The sequence below is a fragment of the Alosa alosa genome, chromosome 11 (genome assembly GCF_017589495.1).
Source record: "Alosa alosa isolate M-15738 ecotype Scorff River chromosome 11, AALO_Geno_1.1, whole genome shotgun sequence".
NCBI classification, from domain to species: domain Eukaryota; kingdom Metazoa; phylum Chordata; class Actinopteri; order Clupeiformes; family Clupeidae; genus Alosa; species Alosa alosa.
Window position 1 is genome coordinate 20,325,231 of NC_063199.1, and position 20,720 is coordinate 20,345,950.

The 20,720-nt window shown below is 44.1% G+C and overlaps 3 protein-coding genes across 3 annotated transcripts in view; 1 reads left to right on the top strand and 2 right to left on the bottom strand.

The window, feature by feature from the left end:
• Positions 1-3,138: 3,138 nt before the first annotated feature.
• chrm4b (cholinergic receptor, muscarinic 4b) lies at positions 3,139-4,335 on the top strand. The gene has a single exon (XM_048256107.1). It carries the CDS (start codon positions 3,196-3,198, stop codon positions 4,333-4,335), a length of 1,140 nt encoding a protein of 379 aa, XP_048112064.1. The 5' UTR covers positions 3,139-3,195.
• A 1,169-nt stretch (positions 4,336-5,504) lies between these two features.
• mdkb (midkine b) lies at positions 5,505-10,007 on the bottom strand. The gene is made up of 4 exons (XM_048256302.1): positions 9,881-10,007; positions 6,997-7,070; positions 6,629-6,796; positions 5,505-6,284 (listed from the first exon to the last, which is right to left on the bottom strand). Exons 2-4 carry the CDS (start codon positions 7,067-7,069, stop codon positions 6,097-6,099), a joined length of 429 nt encoding a protein of 142 aa, XP_048112259.1. The 5' UTR covers position 7,070; positions 9,881-10,007; the 3' UTR covers positions 5,505-6,096.
• A 4,050-nt stretch (positions 10,008-14,057) lies between these two features.
• Positions 14,058-20,720, bottom strand: part of dgkzb (diacylglycerol kinase, zeta b) — a 48,747-nt gene continuing 42,084 nt past the window's right edge. Inside the window, 4 exon segments of the mRNA XM_048257386.1 lie at positions 14,058-16,083; positions 16,171-16,270; positions 19,727-19,763; positions 20,015-20,135. Of these exon segments, the coding sequence (XP_048113343.1) occupies positions 15,976-16,083; positions 16,171-16,270; positions 19,727-19,763; positions 20,015-20,135 (366 nt within the window). The 3' untranslated portion in view covers positions 14,058-15,975.

Sequence of the window (20,720 nt, forward strand, 5' to 3'; positions counted from 1 at the left end):
TCTGCAGAAAGAGTGTTTGTGTGTGTGTGTGTGTGTGTGTTAGGACCTCCTTCTCTCTGCAGAAAGTGTGTGTGTGTGTGTGTGGAAAGTGTGTGTGTGTGTGTGAGGAGAGAGGATATGCACCTCTCTCTGCTGAGGTGTGGGGCTAGAACAGTACCTACTTGAAAAAGCCCATTTCAGCTGTGTGTGTGTGTGTGTTGCTCCTGCGCCAAGGCATACTAACAGGAAAAGCACTGATGGAGTGAGTGAGGTGAGTGAGGTGAGTGAGGTGAGTGAGGTGAGTGAGTGCAAGCAAGCAAGCAGAGGTGTCCTCAGTGTGATCTTGGCTCTTCAGGCAGGTGTGTTTGTGTGTGTGTGAGAGCAGTGGTGTCCCTAGTCTGATCGTAGCGCTTCAGCTGTGTTTGTTTTCTGCTTTTGTTTGTTGTTTTGTTTTGTTTGTTGTTTTGCTTGAACACAAATATCTGTTTAAAAAAAAAAATCACAACCCTTGATTGACTTTAGACAACAAGTAATCTTGAATGCTCCATCACTGAATATTGTTTGTGTTGTTTTTTTTTTTTTTTTTTTTTTTTTTCCTAAAGAAGTTTTATACTTTAAAACTGTTTTAAAAAAAAAAAAAAAAAAAACTTTAAAACTCAGTTCATCGATCACAAGGTTGTCTTGGCACCCCGCCACCTTTACAGAGACATTTCTATGGGGAGGAGACACAGGATCACTCACCTGTTTCCGTGACAACGGATCTGGAAATGCCTTCAACAGCCACTTGAGTGCATCTTCTTTTTTAAGGAAAAATGACTGACTGCCTTAACAATCATGATGCTCCTCTTACCTGCCCCCACCCCACCCCACCCCATCATCCCAGGTGGGCATTAGACAAAGACGCTGATCTGGTGTTGGGGTTTGGTGGGGACTCTGATCTGGTGTGTGTGCTGGGCTGTGATGTTGGGTTGGGTGGGGATGGGGGGTGGGGGTGGGCATAGGGTGGGAGGCCCATTAGTGACGAGGGCAGGTGCGACAGCGTAGCCCCCTGGGGACTCCAGACAGGCGGCCATCACAGGTTTCCCCAGCCGGCTCTCTGCCCTTCCCAGAGGCCTGCGGCTGGTCATGTTCAGCTGGGCTGAAGCAACTTCACTGGGTTTAAATACAGTGACTGAACTGAGCCTGTCCACCAGAACCTGAGCAGCACCAGAACCCGTGCAGCATCGAAACGTGATCTGCACCAGAGCCTGTGCAGCACCGGAGCCTGTCTGCCGAAACCTTAGCAGCACCGGAACCCATGCAGTACTAGAATCTGGTCCACTCCACTCCCCGCCCTAATGGTGTGGCCATCAGAGGGAGTTAGGAAGCAACGCTCAACCCAGCCAGAAGTACTCTGCATCTCTCCCTCTCTCTCTCCTTCTCCCCCTCCCCCTCTCCCTCCCTCTCTGGCGCTGAAACCTGTGGTGTTTTCTGCATCATGTCTGTTGTCTGTCGCTAAGGCGGTGACGGTCTGTCGCCATGGCATTGACAAAACTGAGATTATCTGTTGAAGGGTCTACCAAGTGCAATGGAACACCAAAGATCCAGTGTTATGTTCATTTACAGAGAGGTCAACAAAACCAGGGGCTGAGGCAAGAGTGGGGGCGGCTCCTCATGGATGTTATTTTAGACAGCTGTCTGTGTTAATAAACAAGTCACACCAACAGTCTGCTTTCTGTGTTAATAAACAAATCAAGTCACAACAACAGTCCGCTTTCTTTGTTAATACAATAGTCGTATCACACTCAGTCAGCTTTCTAAAGGTGCATTGTCACCGGTGTGACAGGAATGTTGGAAAATTCCTTTTAACGTTTTAAAAAATATCTGGGTTCATTGAATTCATCATGGCAGCATGAAATCTTTTGTTATAATGTTCAAAAACTCACACCTTTTAAGGGTTTCAACAGTGACATCACATCAAGTCAGCTTTCTGAATTAATTAAAAAGTTGTCTCCCCTGCGGTCAGCATGCTATGTTGAAAAGGCCATCGCACCAACAAAAACCAGTCTCATATTATCTGATATGTTATCGCTTGATAACAGACTAGTCTCATGTACTGTAAATGGATACCTTATTGTTTGATAACTCGCCAGTCTCATGTCAACAGACATGTTATCACTTGATAACAGACCAGTCTCATGTAAAAGGATATCTTTTCACTTGGTAACACTTGCAACAGGAGTGGACAGTGGTTGTGTGAGTGCAGCATGTATGCATTAATTCTGGGGGTTGTGCAAGTTGGTTGGGGAGAGGATGCATGTATGCATTAAGGGTTTGCTGTGTAAGTTGGTTAGGGTGAGTGATGTGACCTATTAGTTAGCATAATTGCATTAGCCACCACCGGTCACCTGGCCGGCTGTGTCCAGATACACAGCTCTGAGATGCTCTGCTGCACAGGCGCCATGTGCCGCTCTGAAGCGGTCACCGCAGCAACTACCCATCTCCCAGAGACCTAGGGAACGTCCCAGCTGCCTTGGAAACGCCAGAACAGTACCTGCTGGACATCCTGTGGGCTGGGCTTCGGGCGGAGGCTGCTGCACACTGCCGGTAAACGCCTGAGCTGAGCCTACTGAAATGGTGAGTGGAGTTATTTCACATCACTGCTTTTACTGGGAGTTTCAGTTTAGCTCTCTGCACAAATGTCATGGATGGTTCAGTGTCGCTAAAATGCCTGGAGTGTTACAGGATGACTCAAGAACTAGATGAACGCCAGCATTGTGAAATATTACAAAAAATAACTTCAGTTATGGGACAAAAACTGCAGTGTTTCTGAAGTAGACAATGCAGTACAATAATAATGATAATTTCATGTCCTAAATATTGTGATTCTGCTGTATTGTGCAGTAATATTTAGAGCAATGCATTTTTCATGTCCGTAATATTGCATTTCCTGCACATGAATTGCAAATAATTCTTCTAAAACTGCAGTGTTGACACTTGGTAGTGAAATTATTTGTTCTCAGGGTGGCACTGGCTTTAATCCTGATGGATTTAATCATGTCCTCAATCCTTAATGGAAGCCTGTGTGAATTCTCGCAGGGTGCTGACTCCGGTCTAAATGGTAGTCGGGCTGGTTGTCTGGGTAATGGCACAGGAGAGGCGTGCGGCCATCACAGCACCCCCTACAGCTCCGTGGAAACGGTGCTCATCATTGGGGTGGCCAGCTCTGTGAGCTTCATGACCATCCTGGGCAACATCCTGGTGATGCTCTCCATCTGCGTCAACCGCCACCTCCAGACCGTCAACAACTACTTCCTGTTCAGCCTGGCGTGTGCAGATCTGGTCATCGGTGCATTCTCAATGAATATCTACACGGCGTACATGCTCATGGGTCAGTGGCCCTTTGGGCCACTCATGTGCAGCCTGTGGCTCGTGGTAGATTACGTGGTCAGCAACTCCTCAAACATGCACTTGCTGCTCATCAGCGTGGACCGCTACCTCTGCGTGACGCGCCCCCTGACCTACCCATCCAGACGGACCCGGCACTACGCAGGGCTGATGGTTCTGACGGCGTGGGTTTTCTCGCTCGTGCTCTGGGCGCCGGCCATCCTGATATGGCAGCGTTTCAATGGGCAACGCCTTCACCAGAGGGACGAGTGTTACATCCAGCTCCTGTTGAACCCCGCTGTTACTCTAGCAACCGCGGTTCCATCGTTCTACCTGCCGGCCGCTCTCATGGCGGTTCTGTACGCCCGCATTTCCAGGGCCAGCCGACGCCACTCGGACCCACGGAGTTCTGCTCCAAACTTCTCCGCCACCGAGACAACCTCCCGCTTCCTCCAGGTCTCGGCCATTGAGAGTGGCGCACTGTCCCACACGTCCAGTGCCCATCCTATGGGAGGCCCTCATGCAGGGGAGGACCTCACCCCACTGGACACAGAGTCCAGCCAGCCCGCCCAGACGGGAGAGGCCGTCCGGCTCTCGGAGGTGGGGCACCAGGGGCTCCGGAGGGCTCTGAGGTTCTCCAATCAGAAGCTGGGAGGGTGTGCCTCCGCCCCTGTGCCCGGCACCCCCACCTGCAGCCGCGTGAGCAAGAGGAGCAGGAGACGTGTTTCGCTGAGGGAGAGGAAGGTGACCAGGACCATCCTGGCCGTGCTCCTGGCCTTCATGGTGACGTGGACGCCATACAACATTATGGTTCTCATCGGGACCTTCTGCCACTTCTGTGTGTCAGACACAATCTGGACAATTAGCTACTGGCTGTGTTACATCAACAGCACTATCAACCCTGCTTGCTATGCGCTCTGCAATGAGACGTTCAAGAAGACCTTCCGGAATCTTCTGCTGTGTCGGTATAAGAACATCAACTCCAAATAGAAGACCACAGCTGTGTGTGAACTAAGTCTTGACCACAGCTTTGTGTGAGCTACGTCTTGATAACCTATATAAGTGGTTCCCATACTTTTAATGGCATGTCCCCCTTCGACAATAATTTGAATACTGCAACCCCCTCATAATGTATATTTACAATAGTTTTAGAAAGTACTTTAAGTATAGTTTCTATATATGAACAGCACAGATTTTCAATTTCATCCATTAGTTGAACTTTTAATAAAACAAATGTCCATGAAATGTTGAATAGCTTTTCTTTCACATAAAGATCTCCTCAAACATTGTTTCTAGATAGTAAATTGAAATATTACTTTTCAAATAGATTTTTAATTTTATTTTCTGAGTTATTTTAATTTTCTACATTACTGATGAAGCACATGCCTTTGGGGCATTTCTGACTGAAATCCATGAGTGCTCACTATGATGTATCTGATGTAGTAAATCCCAATCAAACCCGTTTCATGACCGCTTTGCTAGAGGAGCAGAGGTGGACAAAGAACAAGTATTTGTCCTTTTTAATGTGTTGTAATGTAATGTTTCTATGTTTCTTTGCCAAGATGTACATCCTTTGATTGGTCACAAAGATTTAAACAAATCTTAAGTTCCTTGCATTTTTACCACCGAATACAAAACAGGATAACTCAATTATGAGCAATTTTATTTACCATTTAATGATGTAATGATCTAGCTATGTGGTGAATGTCAGGTCAGGTCTAATTTTCTTCCAAATTCATCATGATCATGGATATTCTGATGAATAATCTGCTGTCACTATCATTACCACAGCCAAGTTCAAATTGAACTATTGAAAAAAAATAAACTTCAATATGGTCTATTTCATTATTGCATTGAAATGATCACTTCAAATGTGCTTAAAAATAACCAGGAATTCATGCTCATATTTCAAATGTAGTGCAGTCAAAAGTACAGTATTTGCCTTTAAAATATAATGGAGTATAAGTCAAGTTTCCAAAGAATATTAATACTCAAGTGAAGTACAGATACTTGAAAATCATACTTAAATACAGTAATCAAGTACTTAGTTACTGTCCACCACTGTGGAGGAGGAGTAAGGATGAGGACTAGGGTTGGGGTTTAGGGTTAGGGGTGAGGATGTACTTCAGAAATGAGTCAAGACACCAGACCAGAGAAAATACAATTTCCTCTCACTCCTTTATTCACAGGCCAGAGCACTAAGTCATCATATGTGTGAGGTTTTATAGGACTGTACAGAGCATTTCAGATATGTAGATATTTTCACATACTGTCTCTACTGCATACAAATGTGACCAATTATCTTCATTTTTATTTAAAAAAAGTAAATTATTTATAAATTGAAGAAAATATCCATCAATATTTCCTATAAAATGTTACGTCTACAGTATCTCAATTTTCATTGTAAAAATGCACTTGATAAATTGTCGAAACCTCCAAATGTACAGTAAAAGTTTAAAGTAACCCTACATAATAAGAACCTAGAGGTGTTACTCTGTAAAACCACAGACAGCAATTCTATAATTATATTGAGATCATTTACATGTGTGGATGTCTACCGAAATTCAGGGGAAAAAACGTCAAATTGCCACAGGTTTATCCTTCCACAAAAACACCCTTTCCCTTCTTTTACCAGAGGAATGTCAAGTGATCTTCCCATCTCTGTCAGGTCTTCAGGTAGGAGAGGATTGTTCTGTGTGGGGGACAGGATGGAGGTGCGGGTTCCATCGGAGTGGTCCTACCAGATGCCCCTTAGTTCTCTTTGCCCTTGCCCTTCTTGGCTGGCTTGCTCTTGGTCTTTGGGGCGCAGGGCTTGGACACCTTGATGGTGGCCTGGCAGTCTGCGTTGAACAGAACCTTCTTCAGCGTGCCCGAGCGGCTCTTGGTGCCGGTGGTGGAGTCACACTCTGCCCAACGCCCGAACTTGTACTTGCAATCCGCTGCAGACACAGAGCACAGAGCAGGCAGGGCCTTAGTGACATCAGCTTTACTACATGCATGTCAACAAGGCCTTAGTGACATCAGCTTTACTACATGCATGTCAACAAGGCCTTAGTGACATCAGCTTTACTACATGCATGGCAACAGGGCCTTTGTGAAAACAGCTTTACTACATCCATGCATGGCAACAGGGCGTTAGTGACATCAGCTTTACTACATGCATGGCCACAGGGCCTTAGTGACATCAGCTTTGCTACATACATGCATGGCAACAGGGCCTGAGATTGTGCCTGAGTGTCATGGCAACAGGGCCCGAGATTGTGCCTGAACCTTTGGCTCTTACCTCCGAAGTCCTTCTTCCAGTTGCAGGGCACTTTGCACTTGTGCTTCTTGGTCTGTTGGTTGCAGGTGGCCTCGCGCACGCCGGCGCCACAGTCTCCGTTGGTGGGCACACACCGGCCGTACTTCCACTCAGCGCAGTCCGCGCCGCTTTTGGGCTCCTTCACCTTATCTGGGCACACACACAGCAGGCATCAGGTTCAGACCAACGGGATAAACACACCTTAGCAACTCAGAGGAGCAGCAGACATGTCTGACGTCACAACTTTACTGAATCAGTCCAGAGCAGAAGACATGTCCGACGTCACAACTTTACTTTAGCTAGCAAAGCAGCTAGCAGCCGATTTGTGTTTTAAACAGTAATGTACTAACCTTTCTTCCTTGTTGATGCATCTGCTGTCATCACGATCACCAACAGCAGGGTTACAGAGAGGATGTGCCGCATTCTGTAGAATAAACAATCACACACACATACACGCTGAGTTACATCCCTAGTCTGTGCAAAGACTAGTCTAGAGGGTTAATCACTCAGTCCAGGGAAAAGGGAGCTGACAGGTCAATATAAGCCATTCCGTGATTGAGCCCCAGGCTGCAGGAAGCTCTCAGTACTGCAGAAAGGTTTTCCTGACTTGGCGCACACACACACACACACACACACACACACTATGTTACTTGTCAGGCTGTCTTCACCCTGTAATTATCCGTGTCTGGAGCCCTGACACACACACACACACACACTTCTCCAGGTGTTGTACTGGCCCCAGCCGCCGCCTCTTACTCCGGTCCGGGCACCACTCCCACTTCTGTCCACTTCCTGGCACGCTCATCACACAAATGTCACCACGCACATACACATACACACCTTTCACCACTCACACAACTGGCCCACACAGTCATCATACACCTCTCCACATTCACAGGCCAGGCACACACTCATCAGGAGGGTCTGATAATACATTCACTGAAAAATGCACACCACTGTGTACACTAATATAACTGAGTGAGAGTTTGAGTATTCTAAGACAGTATGAATATTCTAAGAAAGAATGAGTATTCAAAGGCAGTGTGGGTATTTGAAGGCAGTATGGATATTCTAAGGCAGTATGAGTACTCTGGCAGTCTGAGTACTCCAAAGCACTATGAGCGTTCTAAAGCAGAATGAGGCGGCATTCACACGTACACACTTTTGACAGCTAGGCTATACAGGGTGCGCAAATGTGTTAATGCGGAACACCAGACGTTTGAACCTTCGTATGAGTATTTTAAAGCAGTATGAGTGTTCTAAAGCAGAAATAGTGTTCTAAAGCAGTATCAGTCTGGTTGAGCCTATGGTAGAGTATTCTAAAGAAGTATAAGTATGGTGAAGTGACGTGTAGAGCCTATGGTAGAGTATTCTAAAGTAGTGTAAGTATAGTAAAGTGGCATGAGTGTGGTAGTGCGAGAACTGTGCCCCAGGCAGCCTATCCCGTCTAAGAGCAGATGTCTGTCAGTGTCTCAGCTGCACAGGCAAATTCCTCCATCTTGGCCGTTTCACGAGGCCCCCGGCTCTCTATTAAAGCAAAGGCTCTCCGCTCCATTTTCCCCCCCTCCGTTTCTCCCAGGAGTAGCGCAAGGCTGGCCCATTCTTCAGCTGCTCATAAATGTGGAGGGCTTTTGCCGGGGAGCACTTTTGTGTGCAGTGAGCGCGCTCAGCAGGCCTCCCCACTCTGCTCCAGCCATGCGAGGGAGAGGCCAGCACTCAAAGCCCCTTGTAGCCTCAAAGGAAGACTGATTCACTGGCTCCACACAAAGGCTGCTGTGGCCCGTTTTCACTGCTCTTAAAGGCCCACCGCTGAGCCCTCGCCGAGGGAGGGGACAGAAGGAGAGGGGGGGCTCCTCAGGCGCCACTGAATATAGACTTATTTGCATAAGAAGACAAAACGTCTCTAAAGATGAAGAAAGAGGGTGTGACGCTCCTTTCGCTCAATGTTTAGCAGGGCATTTTAAAACTTCCTCCTGGGTCCCAAGCACCCTGGGTCCTTGGGCTTGCATGGGAAACTCTTCGGGCGTGGTAATGAGGAGTAGGCTAAATATTTACAACATTTTATGAGACAATCTGGGATTTCAGGAGAACATGGAAAATAGATACCAGAGGGTGACCTAGTTTGCTCTAGTGATATTTCAGGTTACTCCTTCCATTCCAACTTTGAGATGACACTAGATCTAAAGGTTCTGGCTCTGTCAAATTAATAAACAGATCAAGTACATTCTGACAGAACTATTTTCCTGACAGACCTCTTCAGTGATATGCAAATATTTGGTTCCAGTCATTTCCTGCATTAATAAAAAAGCCTTGATGGTTTTGACAGAATTGGAGCCACCGGGAGGAATTGGGCCACAAACAAAACAATTGGACTCGCACCCCCTCTCTCGCGCTCTGCTTCCAGATGGCCTCAGACCGCCTGGCTGAGCCGGGAGCTTTTTCTCTCTCAGATCACCAAAACACACATGCCCACATGATTTGAACAGATTACAAGTAAATAGTCTAACCAGCAATGTGAAATCGGCGTAGGATACAATTTCAACAATTAGTTGAGACTCCAAGTTTGACGTTTGATCCAACTCTTCAGACAAAAACGTAGCCTAGAACATAATGCCACGATTGAAATGAAAGAGTAGGCTATAAAACGACAATGACAAGGGAACAGAACCGACACGAATAGACTAATTAAGAGTAATGCAAGGAATGAATCGAGTACTGGTTCATACTGGAGGCTATGATGAGGATTTTTAGAAATTAGAAACACATTAAAAACAATAATACACCAGGCTAGAAACCGGCATCACATCTAATTCTTTCGCATAATGTCACGCCAATTACACCGATTTGATTCAACAAAGTGACAAAAAAAAATGCTGCGAACTGAATTTCTTCCAATAAAGGAAACTTCGATGTAGCCTGGAACCGTATGCTACGCATTAACGGAGGAATGTGCTACAATTAACTCTGACGTGAACCTTGCATTCGAACAATTAGGAGTTTCACATGAGCTTCCACAAAGGCTATCGCACATTTTTATTCATTTCGGTTTGATGTTGTTTAAAGTAAACTACAGGCTACCCAATCTTGCAAGCATTACGTTACACCAATTGATGAACACTGAAACAATTAAGTTTTAAACTAGCCTATATATTTGTATGCCTAAAAGCTATAAAAATTGAACGGAATGATCTGCTTTACATGTGGCAGCAGATGAATAAAGAATGTCAGACTTACTTGACTGTTATGCACTGTCGCCGTTTGGTCAATACGTTATGCGTGTCCGGGAGCTGACTGTATTCAACCAGGCAACCAAGCTTTGTTTTTTCCTCAACTAGTTTGAGCTGGTCCCTTATGGACGATATTTAAATGCCCCCCCACCCCCGGCAGCACCACGTGACCATAACTCTAAAGAAGAATGTAGTCTAGTTCACCCAGTTCCAAATGCTTGTAATTTGTATGATATAGAAAGTTCAGTAGTCTAGCCCTGAACACATCAAAACAACACATTTTTTTATTGCAATTTGCCACACTTCCCTAGGCTATGTACTTTTGGATGATTTGGTTCTTAACCTACTGTAAATTAACCTACTGATGTTTTCCTCAGGCAGTATCTTATTACTAAAAGTCAAATAACCAGATATTGTTATGCATATTTTCCATTTTCATGATACACAGCCTGTCAATGCTGAGCCGCCAGACATAATCTCAGTTCTATAGCTGTGGTCATGGCATGACGTTGATCCAACTAAGCAAACAACATCCATTATTTCTTAACATGCAGGTATGTTTGCTGAGCTTCCAGTGTGCCAAAGCCCCCGTATTCTTCTACTGACTCAAAGGGGCTTCACATTGCACGCGGCATGTGCTACGCTCGCCACTAGGTTGCTCTTGCTGTGGAGTTGATGTCCCAAAGATTTTTGTTGTGCTTGCCGTCGGGCTCAGCGCAAAATACCTATGATTTATAAAATGCCGCTTTCGCTGTGTTTTGGCCTCGCAGTGGCAAACCAGTTTTTGCGCAAGCAAGCCATTGAAAATAATGGGTTTTATAGCGCAGCGCTGTTGATTGCGCGTGCAATGTGAACCAACACTTCCTGATTGCAGAAAGGGTGGTCCAGTGGAGGAGAGGTCTTGTTCATAAATGAGGTACCTGTCTGCAGAAGCGCTTGCATTCTCAGGTGAGACACCTTTGCAGGTTGGCCTCCACAAATAGGCAGCAACCTGCCTCTACCCATCACTTACCTGAAACATGGCTAGAGTGGTCACAGCTGAGCAGCTAAGTATAAGTATATACTCTTTTGATCCCGCGAGGGAAATTTGGTCTCTGCATTTATCCCAATCCGTGAATTAGTGAAACACACTCAGCACACAGTGAACACACAGTGAGGTAAAGCACGCACTAATCCTGACGCAGTGAGCTGCCTGCTACAGCGGCGCTCAGGGAGCAGTGAGGAGTTACAGTAGGTATATTAATATTATAGCCACACATCATCACATACCCTTCACCATACCTAGAGATTGGCATGGTTTTATTTTTATGCTCATTGAGCTCAATGCAAATCAAACCAGCTAACTGAAATAAAACCATGCCAATCTCTAGGTATGGTGAAGGGTATGTGATGTGGGGCTATTTTAATTCCAAAGGCCAAGGGAACATTATCAGGATGCATAGTATCCTGGATCCATGAAATAACTGGCCTTTAAAAATAAAAATCTGCCTGCCTCTATGGGAATTTAACATAGGGGTGCCAATACTTATGACCCCTGTATTTTAAGGAAGAAAATTTATTTATGATACATTATTCATTCACAAAGAAAATTAGTGTCCTTAAAGGTTGGATATTTCCTCATTTTTTACTTAAGGCATTAAGATCAATTTCCAAAAGATGATTTTATATTCCTCTTTCTAGTCAACAGAGGTGCCAATAATTTTGGAGGACACTGTAGATGCCGTCAGCACATTCAGTTAGCGCATTAGCAAGTTTTTGTGTAAACTAGGCTGTTGTTGTTTCATAGCTTTTTGCTTGTGTGTAGTTATTTGCTAGATTTCGAAAAGAGCTTGTGATATTGCTTTGAAGTAGGCTATTTTGCAATGGCATGGGCTTACGTGATCACTGTCCACTAGCTTATGTTGTGCACCGCTCTGCTTTAAGCTTATATCTTGAAGTGTTTATGTTAGTTAACTGTATAGAATGTGGTGTGATCAAAGCAAGATGTTACAGATGACACATGACGTGCAGTGATGGCTCATATTTAAAAAATGCACAAGAAAAAAGCCCTATGTTCCCACAGCCCTATATTCCAATTTATAAGGTTGGGGTTATGGTTAGGCCTGAGGTGTGGGTGGGTGGGTTAGGGTTAGGGAACATAGAGTTGTGGGAACATAGGCATGCTCCCAGGCCTACTACTACTACTACCGTCTGCCTCGGCGCCGTTTATGTATTGGAACTGGGTTTTGGTGCTCAACCCTAGTCTGTGCTGCAGGTTGTTAGTTTGGTGAAGTAGGTCATCTGTGCTGCACACTGCAAAAAACTGTTATTAATCTTAAATTAAGATCAAAAATCTAGTTGGTATTGTTTTCATTATTGAGACTTATCTAGCACTTTCTCGTAAAATCACTCGACTTAATTTAACTTATTTCAAGATGTTTCATCCTGAAAACAAGCAAATTTGTCGGCTAGTGCATTAAGCAAATTTATCCTAAAAACAAGTAAATTTGGCTGCCAATGCGTTGAGCAAATTTGTCTTCATAAGACTCCTTAAAACTATATGTACCACAGAGCGGTACAAAATATGACCGCCGTCCAGTCCAGCACATTTTTCCACAAAAATAAATCACGCTGAAAGGCCTATATGATTCTAACTGTCTCACTAAATTGCATTATCCACACTCAATTCTCACTGGTATCTGCTAGACAACAAGTACCAAAACATGATTAGTTCATAGATTTTACATGTAAAATTCATTTTATACAACCCCACCCCCATCTTGCCTGTTCATAATTCTGAGAAATTCTTTAATTGTGTGCATGTGTGTGTGTGTGTGTGTGTGTGTGTGTGCGTTCTTGTTTGTGTGTTTGCCTGCGTATGTGTGTTTGTGCATGTGCATGCATGCGTACATATGTCTACTGTGTGAGTATGTGTCATACGTATGATTACTCTGAATGTATGTGTGTGCGTGTGTATCTGTTCATGCACATGTGTGCACATGGAATAGGTTAACATGACCCCTGGAGACAAACATACGGAAAAAATTGGTCATCCTAGGCCCTACGGTTCTCAAGATATTCACAGAAAACTGTGTCTGCCCTACCCTCCTTTCAGGGGGTGCAGTCCAGCGGGGGGGCTGAACGGAATTCCACAAAACTTGGCGTGCATTCAGAGGGTGTGATAATGATCCTACACTTCCAATTTCGTGCAGTTTTGACTATGTTAGGTCACAGATATCTGCGATTACAACACCTCATTTTTACTTTTTTGTGTTTAACTAGGTGGGCTTATACATGAAATGAGTGGTTATGGAATGGGTTGACATGGCCCCTTGAGATCAACATACAAAAAAAAATGGTCCTCCTAAACCCACGGTTCTCGAGATATTCACAGAAAACTGTCTGCCCTACCCTCCTTTCGGGGTGCAGTCCAGCGGGGGCTACAGATCAAAACGAAAAACGATGGTTCCATGCTATCCATATGGGGTTACATGCCCACCAAGTTTCTGTCTACCCCAGTCTTTCAGTGTCCGGGAATCCTTTGACGGAATTTGGACATTGGAAAAAAAATCTGACTAAACCTATATGACCGCGGCTTAAGCTGTGCAGCGGTCATAAAAAGTCACAGTCTTCTTATTAAATTAAGTCAAAATGATCTTTCGAGAGAGCTCTAGGTAAGTCTCTTCATACTTAAAACAATACCAAATAGATCTTTTGATCTTAAAGGTACTCTAAGCGATGCTGGGTAACGTCACTTCTGTTGACTTTCAAACAAAACAGAGAGCTAGCTTGCTACTTCCTCCCCCTCCCTCCCGTGCTGCTCCCGTGCAATTGAAACTCTCCTAAACGCGCATCTCGTCTGTGATTTGCTGGAACAGTTTATGTTTTTATGGGCTACGTTTGCCCAGGTTGTTTTTGTTGCCGTTTTTGGAGCCTGGGCTGTCCACAGAGATCACGTTTTTTTTACAGTGTATTCAGGACACAGACAGCTAGCAGTTGGTTAGGTGATGTTTGCAGTAAGTGACATAAAATGTTTTAGCCTAAAAAACACGTGGCATCGCTTAGAGCACCTTTAATATAATATTAATAACACTTGGTTAGATTTTATTTTTTGCAGTGCTGTTTGAAGAGACACAGACAAGAGACACAGGCGGCATTGCTAACAGGCAGAGAGAGATGAGTGGAGTAAAGAAGAACATTTCATGTTCCAAGTAGACAGCAAAATGTTTATTGTTTCAAATTGACAATAATAAACCAGCTCCCCCACCCACAAAAAAGAACAAAGTCTATACATCTGACTGCACTACTATAAATAGTTTACATACGTATTCTGAGTTTTAAAACACAACCTGATGCAAAGACGTCATATGGAGTTCTTCACACATCTTTTAAAATGCTTGATACAAATATACTTTCTAATTCTGAATTGCACAGCAACTCATAAAAGAGCATTGACAAAACACTTACTGGCAATATTTTAAAGCTTTCTGGAAAAAAGCAAGTGCCTGAAAAATAGCATTAAATAACACTAGAAAATGAAAAGTACATACAGTATATTTTACACAAATGTATTATTTTTTTTATTTTTCCCCAAAAACATTGGATATGTGCTAGAAAAAATAGTCAACAAACAGCCAATCACAATAAGCTAACACCCACTATAGTGTCATGAAAGAGAACATTACGGCATGGGAATGTGAAGGCCATTACGGCGTGCGAATGTGACGGCCATCCCGTCCGCTGCCTAAGTGGATCAGAGCCAAGAGAGAAGGTCTGCAGCTGGCTGACGCCCCCGTGCACACTGCCCTCTCCTTCCCATGCTACCCTCTTTCCTGCCCTCTCCTGCCCATGCTACCCTCTCTCCTGCCCATGCTACCCTCTCTTGCCCACGCTACCCTCTTCTGCCCACGCTACCCTCTCCTACCCTCTCCTGCCAGCGCTACCCTCTCCTACCCTCTCTTGCCCATGCTACCCTCTCCTACCCTCTCTTGCCCACGCTACCCTCTTTCCTGTCCACGCTACCCTCTCTCCTGCCCACGCTACCCTCTCCTGCCCACGCTACCGTCTCTCCTGCCCCCACGCTACCCTCTCCTGCCCACGCTACCCTCTCCTGCCCATGCTACCCTCTCCTGCCCACGCTACCCTCTCCTACCCTCTCCTGCCAGCACTACCCTCTCCTGCCAGCGCTACCCTCTCCTGCCTGCAGCCATGAAGCTTCACTGGAGGCCATCCCACTCACAGCCCCATGCAGGTGGACTCCACTAAGAAGCACGCAGTCCAGTTTGGCACATAATGTGTCACACACAAGCATTGGCGAGAGACTGCCCCGGTTAGGAGTACATCAGACTGTCAGGTGCACCTCACTCTCTCTCTCTCTCTCTCTCTCTCTCTCTCTCTCTCTCTCTCTCACTAGCATAATACTGATGGCCTTAGTTACTAACAGCAAATAAAGTGAAGATTCAAGAATGATATGGTCACTCCTCTGAGAGAAATATCACTGAGGGAAGACCTGTTTTTGACTTATATTTTACTAAAGTTGTATTTACCAGAGCAATACACATTTATAACCCATACTGATATTTTCGAAACAAATGTTTTATTTCTAACGTGACATTTTCTGAAACATCTGGCATAAATGTGACTATTTGAAAAGCCTTTTGAAGTAAACATCTATATAAAATATTCAGAGAATAATATGCTAAATAGAGACCATGAGATAAAAAGCAGGATGTGCAGCAGAAACAAAGCAGTTTTCAGTCAGAGCACACTGGCGTTGCCATGGAAGCAGCAGGAAGCTCTCAGTGAAAGTTCCAATGGGATGCCTCTAGAACCCTCTGGAACCACGGTACCACACATCAATCACAAGCATCAAGCTGAGAAAACTATGACAGAAAGAAAAAGTTGAGATGTCCCCAACGCCAACGAAAGAGTGTAACTACAGATTGAACTCTGGGATGACCTCAGTGGTCTCCGACTGGACTAGTCTCTACCACCAGGCCGGAGTCGGACTCATGAAGCCCAGCAGGACCAGGAGGGACTCTTCCAGAGAAGGCCTCCGGCCTGGGGATGCGTCTCCGTCGCATGGGGAAGTTCCTGTGGGGAGACGCGGCAGCAGGAGGAGGTTCACACGGCCGTCTCCTGGTCCTCCTTCTGCAGTATGTGCTGGTGCTCCAGCTGCTCTAGGTAGTCTGCCAGCTCCTGGTCCCCAGTCTTCTCTCTGGGGGTCTCACCCTGAAACGGAAATCAGCAGTCCTCACCACAACAGTGTGTGTGTGTGTGTGTGTGTGTGTGTGTGTGTGTGTGTGTGTGTGTGCGCACCTGTAAGTCGGTTTTGGTGAGTGAGGCTCCAGCCTCCAGCAGGTAGTGGCAGATGGTCCTGTGGGCCAGAGCTGCAGCTCGGTGGAGAGCCGTCTGACCCCTGCAGCCGGGACAGACCACAGACATCAGCATGGACACACTCCCAACCTCAAGCTCTATATCTACACACTACACAATTACAAGATCTATACACATACAACATCTACACACTACACACATATCGTAACACCCCCAACTATCACCACTTTTGTTCAGAAATTCTAAAACAACATTTTTTTTAACACTTCAAAATAACATTTGCTAAATGAACCTTACATTTTTCAGAAGCCATAGGTGTGTAGATTTGAACAAAATCTGGTTTGGTTTTTAACGGGAGCATTTACTGCCTGAAATATCCGATTTTGTTTACCACGCTCAGAGTTATAGTGCTGGCCTGATGGGTCGCCTATTTACGCCGTTTCAACGGCTCATGAACGGTTAGACCGAGAATTCTCGTCATGAAATTAAAATTCCACTGGCGCTCCACACAGCCTTACAACACTGTTTACAGCTCTTTGAGTCACGGTAAAATGTAATTTTTGGTACATAGCTAATTTAGATACACCTATGGTGTTTGCGTTTCTTTAGGAGTCCGCGGTCTTGGTTTGTATAGAAATGGATATTAAGTGACACATACACGCAAGACGGCGGAAATACGGGACCGACGGTAATAGGGGGTGTTCCGATACATCTACACACATATACACATACAATATCTACACACTAACAACATCTACACACATACACACTAACAACATCTACACACTAACAACATCTACACACTGCAAACTAACAACATCTACACACATACACACTAACAACATCTACACACTACACACTAACGACATCTACACACTAACAACATCTACACACTTTAAAACAGGATTAGCTGAAATATTGAAGCTTTAAAACAGAAGAAGATTAATATCTTCAAACTATCTTATGAGGAGAAGATCCCTAACCATTCAGGAGTGAGACGGCCAGTGTTGCTAACTATTTCAAATGGAAAGTAGCTAAAGCCAGCTCCAAAAGTCGCTAAATGTCGCTAAATGACGTCACACACTAATTTTCATATCAATTACACCAGGTCGCGGACCGGACCAAAAAAAAAAAAACGGTGATGGCCCTTTAATTCCCCTTTACACCTGTTTGCTTTTCTCCTAGGCCTACTGAAATAGGCAACTTTAAGAGCCTACTTTAAATATATTTAATTTAATATACTTGTATATTAGGGTAATTGATACACTTCTGCACATCTTGTCATAGTATACACCAGAATGAGAATTAAGTGGCTATATTTTGGATTTATTTAGTTAATGTCACTCGGACAGACCGACAGAATTTTTTTTCCCTCAGCCGACAGTCTGTCCTGCATTGACAACATTGAGGCTACATAGCCTAAACGAATGCTTTAGGTTTTTCTAACTTGTATGCTCGATTTTGAAGCCTACAAACGAAACAGGCATGAGACTCTTACACAGCACAGCCGAACTCACTGCTCACTTAGAAGAGTAAAAAGGGACGTTACATGCCATCACATCAGTCTCAAAAAGTCTTCAAGAACGCCAGAAAAAGTAGTTAGATTTGTCGCTAGTCGCTTTTTACAAAAAAAGTCGCTTGGGGGGTCTGAAGATTTATAAAGACGTTTTTGGACGCAGCTTAGGCTAATGTTTCATGGTTTAGCATAAAACTGCTAATGAGAACTATAGCCTACTTAAAGGAACCGTATGTAAGAAATGTATTTCAATTAATCATAAAATGGCCCTAATATGTCACTAGACATTAAGAAATCATGTTAATTTCAAATACTTATATCACTGACAACAGTAGTCCGGCCAGGATATTGTCATGTCAAGTTGCAGCCCTCAACTGATGTTGATGTGTTTTGTCATGTCATTCTGTGTTTTGGCCTGTTGCACCACCCTCCACCCATCTACTAATCACGAAGTCAGTATGTTTCGGCATCCGGGTTGGCAACCTTGAGTCAAGGGGGAGGGGGAGGGGATACACCTCTCTACAGTAATTTGAACGTGATTGCAGTACCAGGCCACAATCTTACATATGGTTCCTTTAAGAAAGTGAAAAAACGTATAGCTTACTTATTTCATAGCCTAATATCTAAAAAAAACACCAAGACCTACGATAGAATGATTGAAATTTCTTACAGGTGATCTAGTATATTTAGTGTTCTCACCAATCTAATATTGACCATAAAATGTCCAATTGCCCTCGTTTAGGAGAGGAAAAGTACATTTGTGCCAGAGAGGTAGTGGTAAAATAAGAGGTGGGTGAACTATGAATTCTGCAATCTCGCGGTATCGGATTTATTAAAAAGGCATTCAGAACATGTTTGATAATGGTGGAGGTTATTGTACAGTATTGGGAATATAGGATAGTATTGGATAATACAGTTTTGAATGTTAAAAGTTAATAAACTCTTTTGAGAGGTGGATAAACTCTAATAAGAAGTGGGTAGGCCTAAACTCTATTTCTGAACTTTCAGAGGTGGATAAACTGTGTTTATTCGCGTTTAGCCTCCACTACATCCTAATTTGCGCTCATAGGCCTATTCCCAGCTTCGTAACAGAAAGTTAATATTTGAATGTAAGCTATACAATGTAGGCTATAGATATTCTATATCATATATAGCCTACACAACCAAGGGACTGAAGTTATCTTCTGAAAGCAAGGCATCTTCATATTTAGTGTTGCGGCCGGAGTTATGTAGAAGAGGTGCAGAGTGCGCACCTGTTTGTTTTTTTGACTGGCAGTGCCCAAGATCAGATGACAGTACGTGAGTTGAATAATGTAGGCTAGAATATAAAGGTAGGCCTAAAGCAAACAATAAAGGACAATGTTTAAGTCATTGGACATTATTGAAAGAAAACGATAGAAAAGATATGCAGAATGAATGAATAATGACCGGCGAACTTTTTCAGCAAAAACATAGCCTATCCTAAAATAAACGTTAAGCCTACATGACATATCAGGCTTAATTTAGTCCTCTGTTTTGTAGACTAAATCAGCATATTACCTTGGGTCATATTGGAAACGTACAGTAGCCTACTGTACCATAACGTACAGGATTATGCTGTAGGCCTAGGTCTTTCCTTCATAAGGTAGGCCTACCATTTTTTTCTACAAAGTAGGCCTAAATGTTGATTATTCACATTACTGCAAGCAAAAGGAATGAAAGTGAGTAGAGGACAATGGACATGGATGAATACGATCGCTTTCCAGAAAGCCTTGCTTGGAAAAACATAATTAGTTAAGCTATTCGAACTGACGCATATAGTTATGCGTATATGACGCATTTCAGATGGCATAGGCTAGGCCTATACAATGTTTTCAATATATAATTTTACATAGGCTACCGCTTTTAGGCCATTGATTTCATTAAAACATATGCTAATGATATTGATGAGGGGCCAATCAGAAGTGCGACGGCCCAACAGCTGCAGCTACAAGAGAAGATCCCTAACCAATCAGGAGGCCCAACAGCTGCGGCTGGACTTACGTGTCCTTCTCCGTGACGTCCAGAATGCTTGTGGGGGCTGCAAGAGGACACATCAGAAATGAGGAATCCATTACAAAGTCAAGAACACAGACGCGTCAGTAGCACAGACAAACAGAAGTTAAGTCAAGAACACAGACTCGTCTCGTAGAAAGACGTTAGTAGCACAGACACACAGAAGTTAAGTCGAGAACACAGACGTGTCTCCATGGTGTTGGTTGACTTCTCACTACTCCTACAGATGCCAGTCACAGCGTTATTCAGCAGTTGTGACTCTCCAACAGCACGTACCATTGTCTGTGATGAACTTGACAATGTCCTTGTTGCCGGTGGTTACGGCGTGGTGCAGGAGGGTGCGGCCACAGGTGTCCTGCTCCCCCAGGTCTGCACCGTGTGTGTGAAGCTCCTTGAGCTGGGGAAGAGAAACGCAGAAGTCGGGGTCAGTCCAACCTCAGTCCCCCTCTCGGCACCCACTCCTATAAAACCTCTACAGGGCTCCAGACTAGCTGTTTGTATTGGTTGCACGGGGTGCGCCTAACTTTGTTTGTTTAGGTGTCCCAAATTCTTTTTATTGCGCCGCCTTGAACGGCGCAATTTCAAGGTCACCTTTTTATCGATCTCCATATACATTCTGTGTCTGAGCTGCTGTCAGAGCATGGACCGGAATTGATCAGTATTGATATGATTTGGGGCCCCAACCACCTTGACGCCATCAGTACTAATGTTGAATACTGTATGATCATTCACATCAGTGGCGATCCTAGTCTCTGCTCAACCCTCCACACACAGAAAATTATGGCTTATGTTTCTATTTCATATTTTTTTTATATTTTTTTTATACTTTTTATATATTTTGTTAATAATTTGTGAAAGTAATTGAGTGCATGTCACTTTAAAAAGAAGAGATAGAGATAGATAGATAGAGAGATATCTCTATCAATTGTTTTACAAAATTATTAACAATATATATATCATATATATTTTAAAATTATTAACA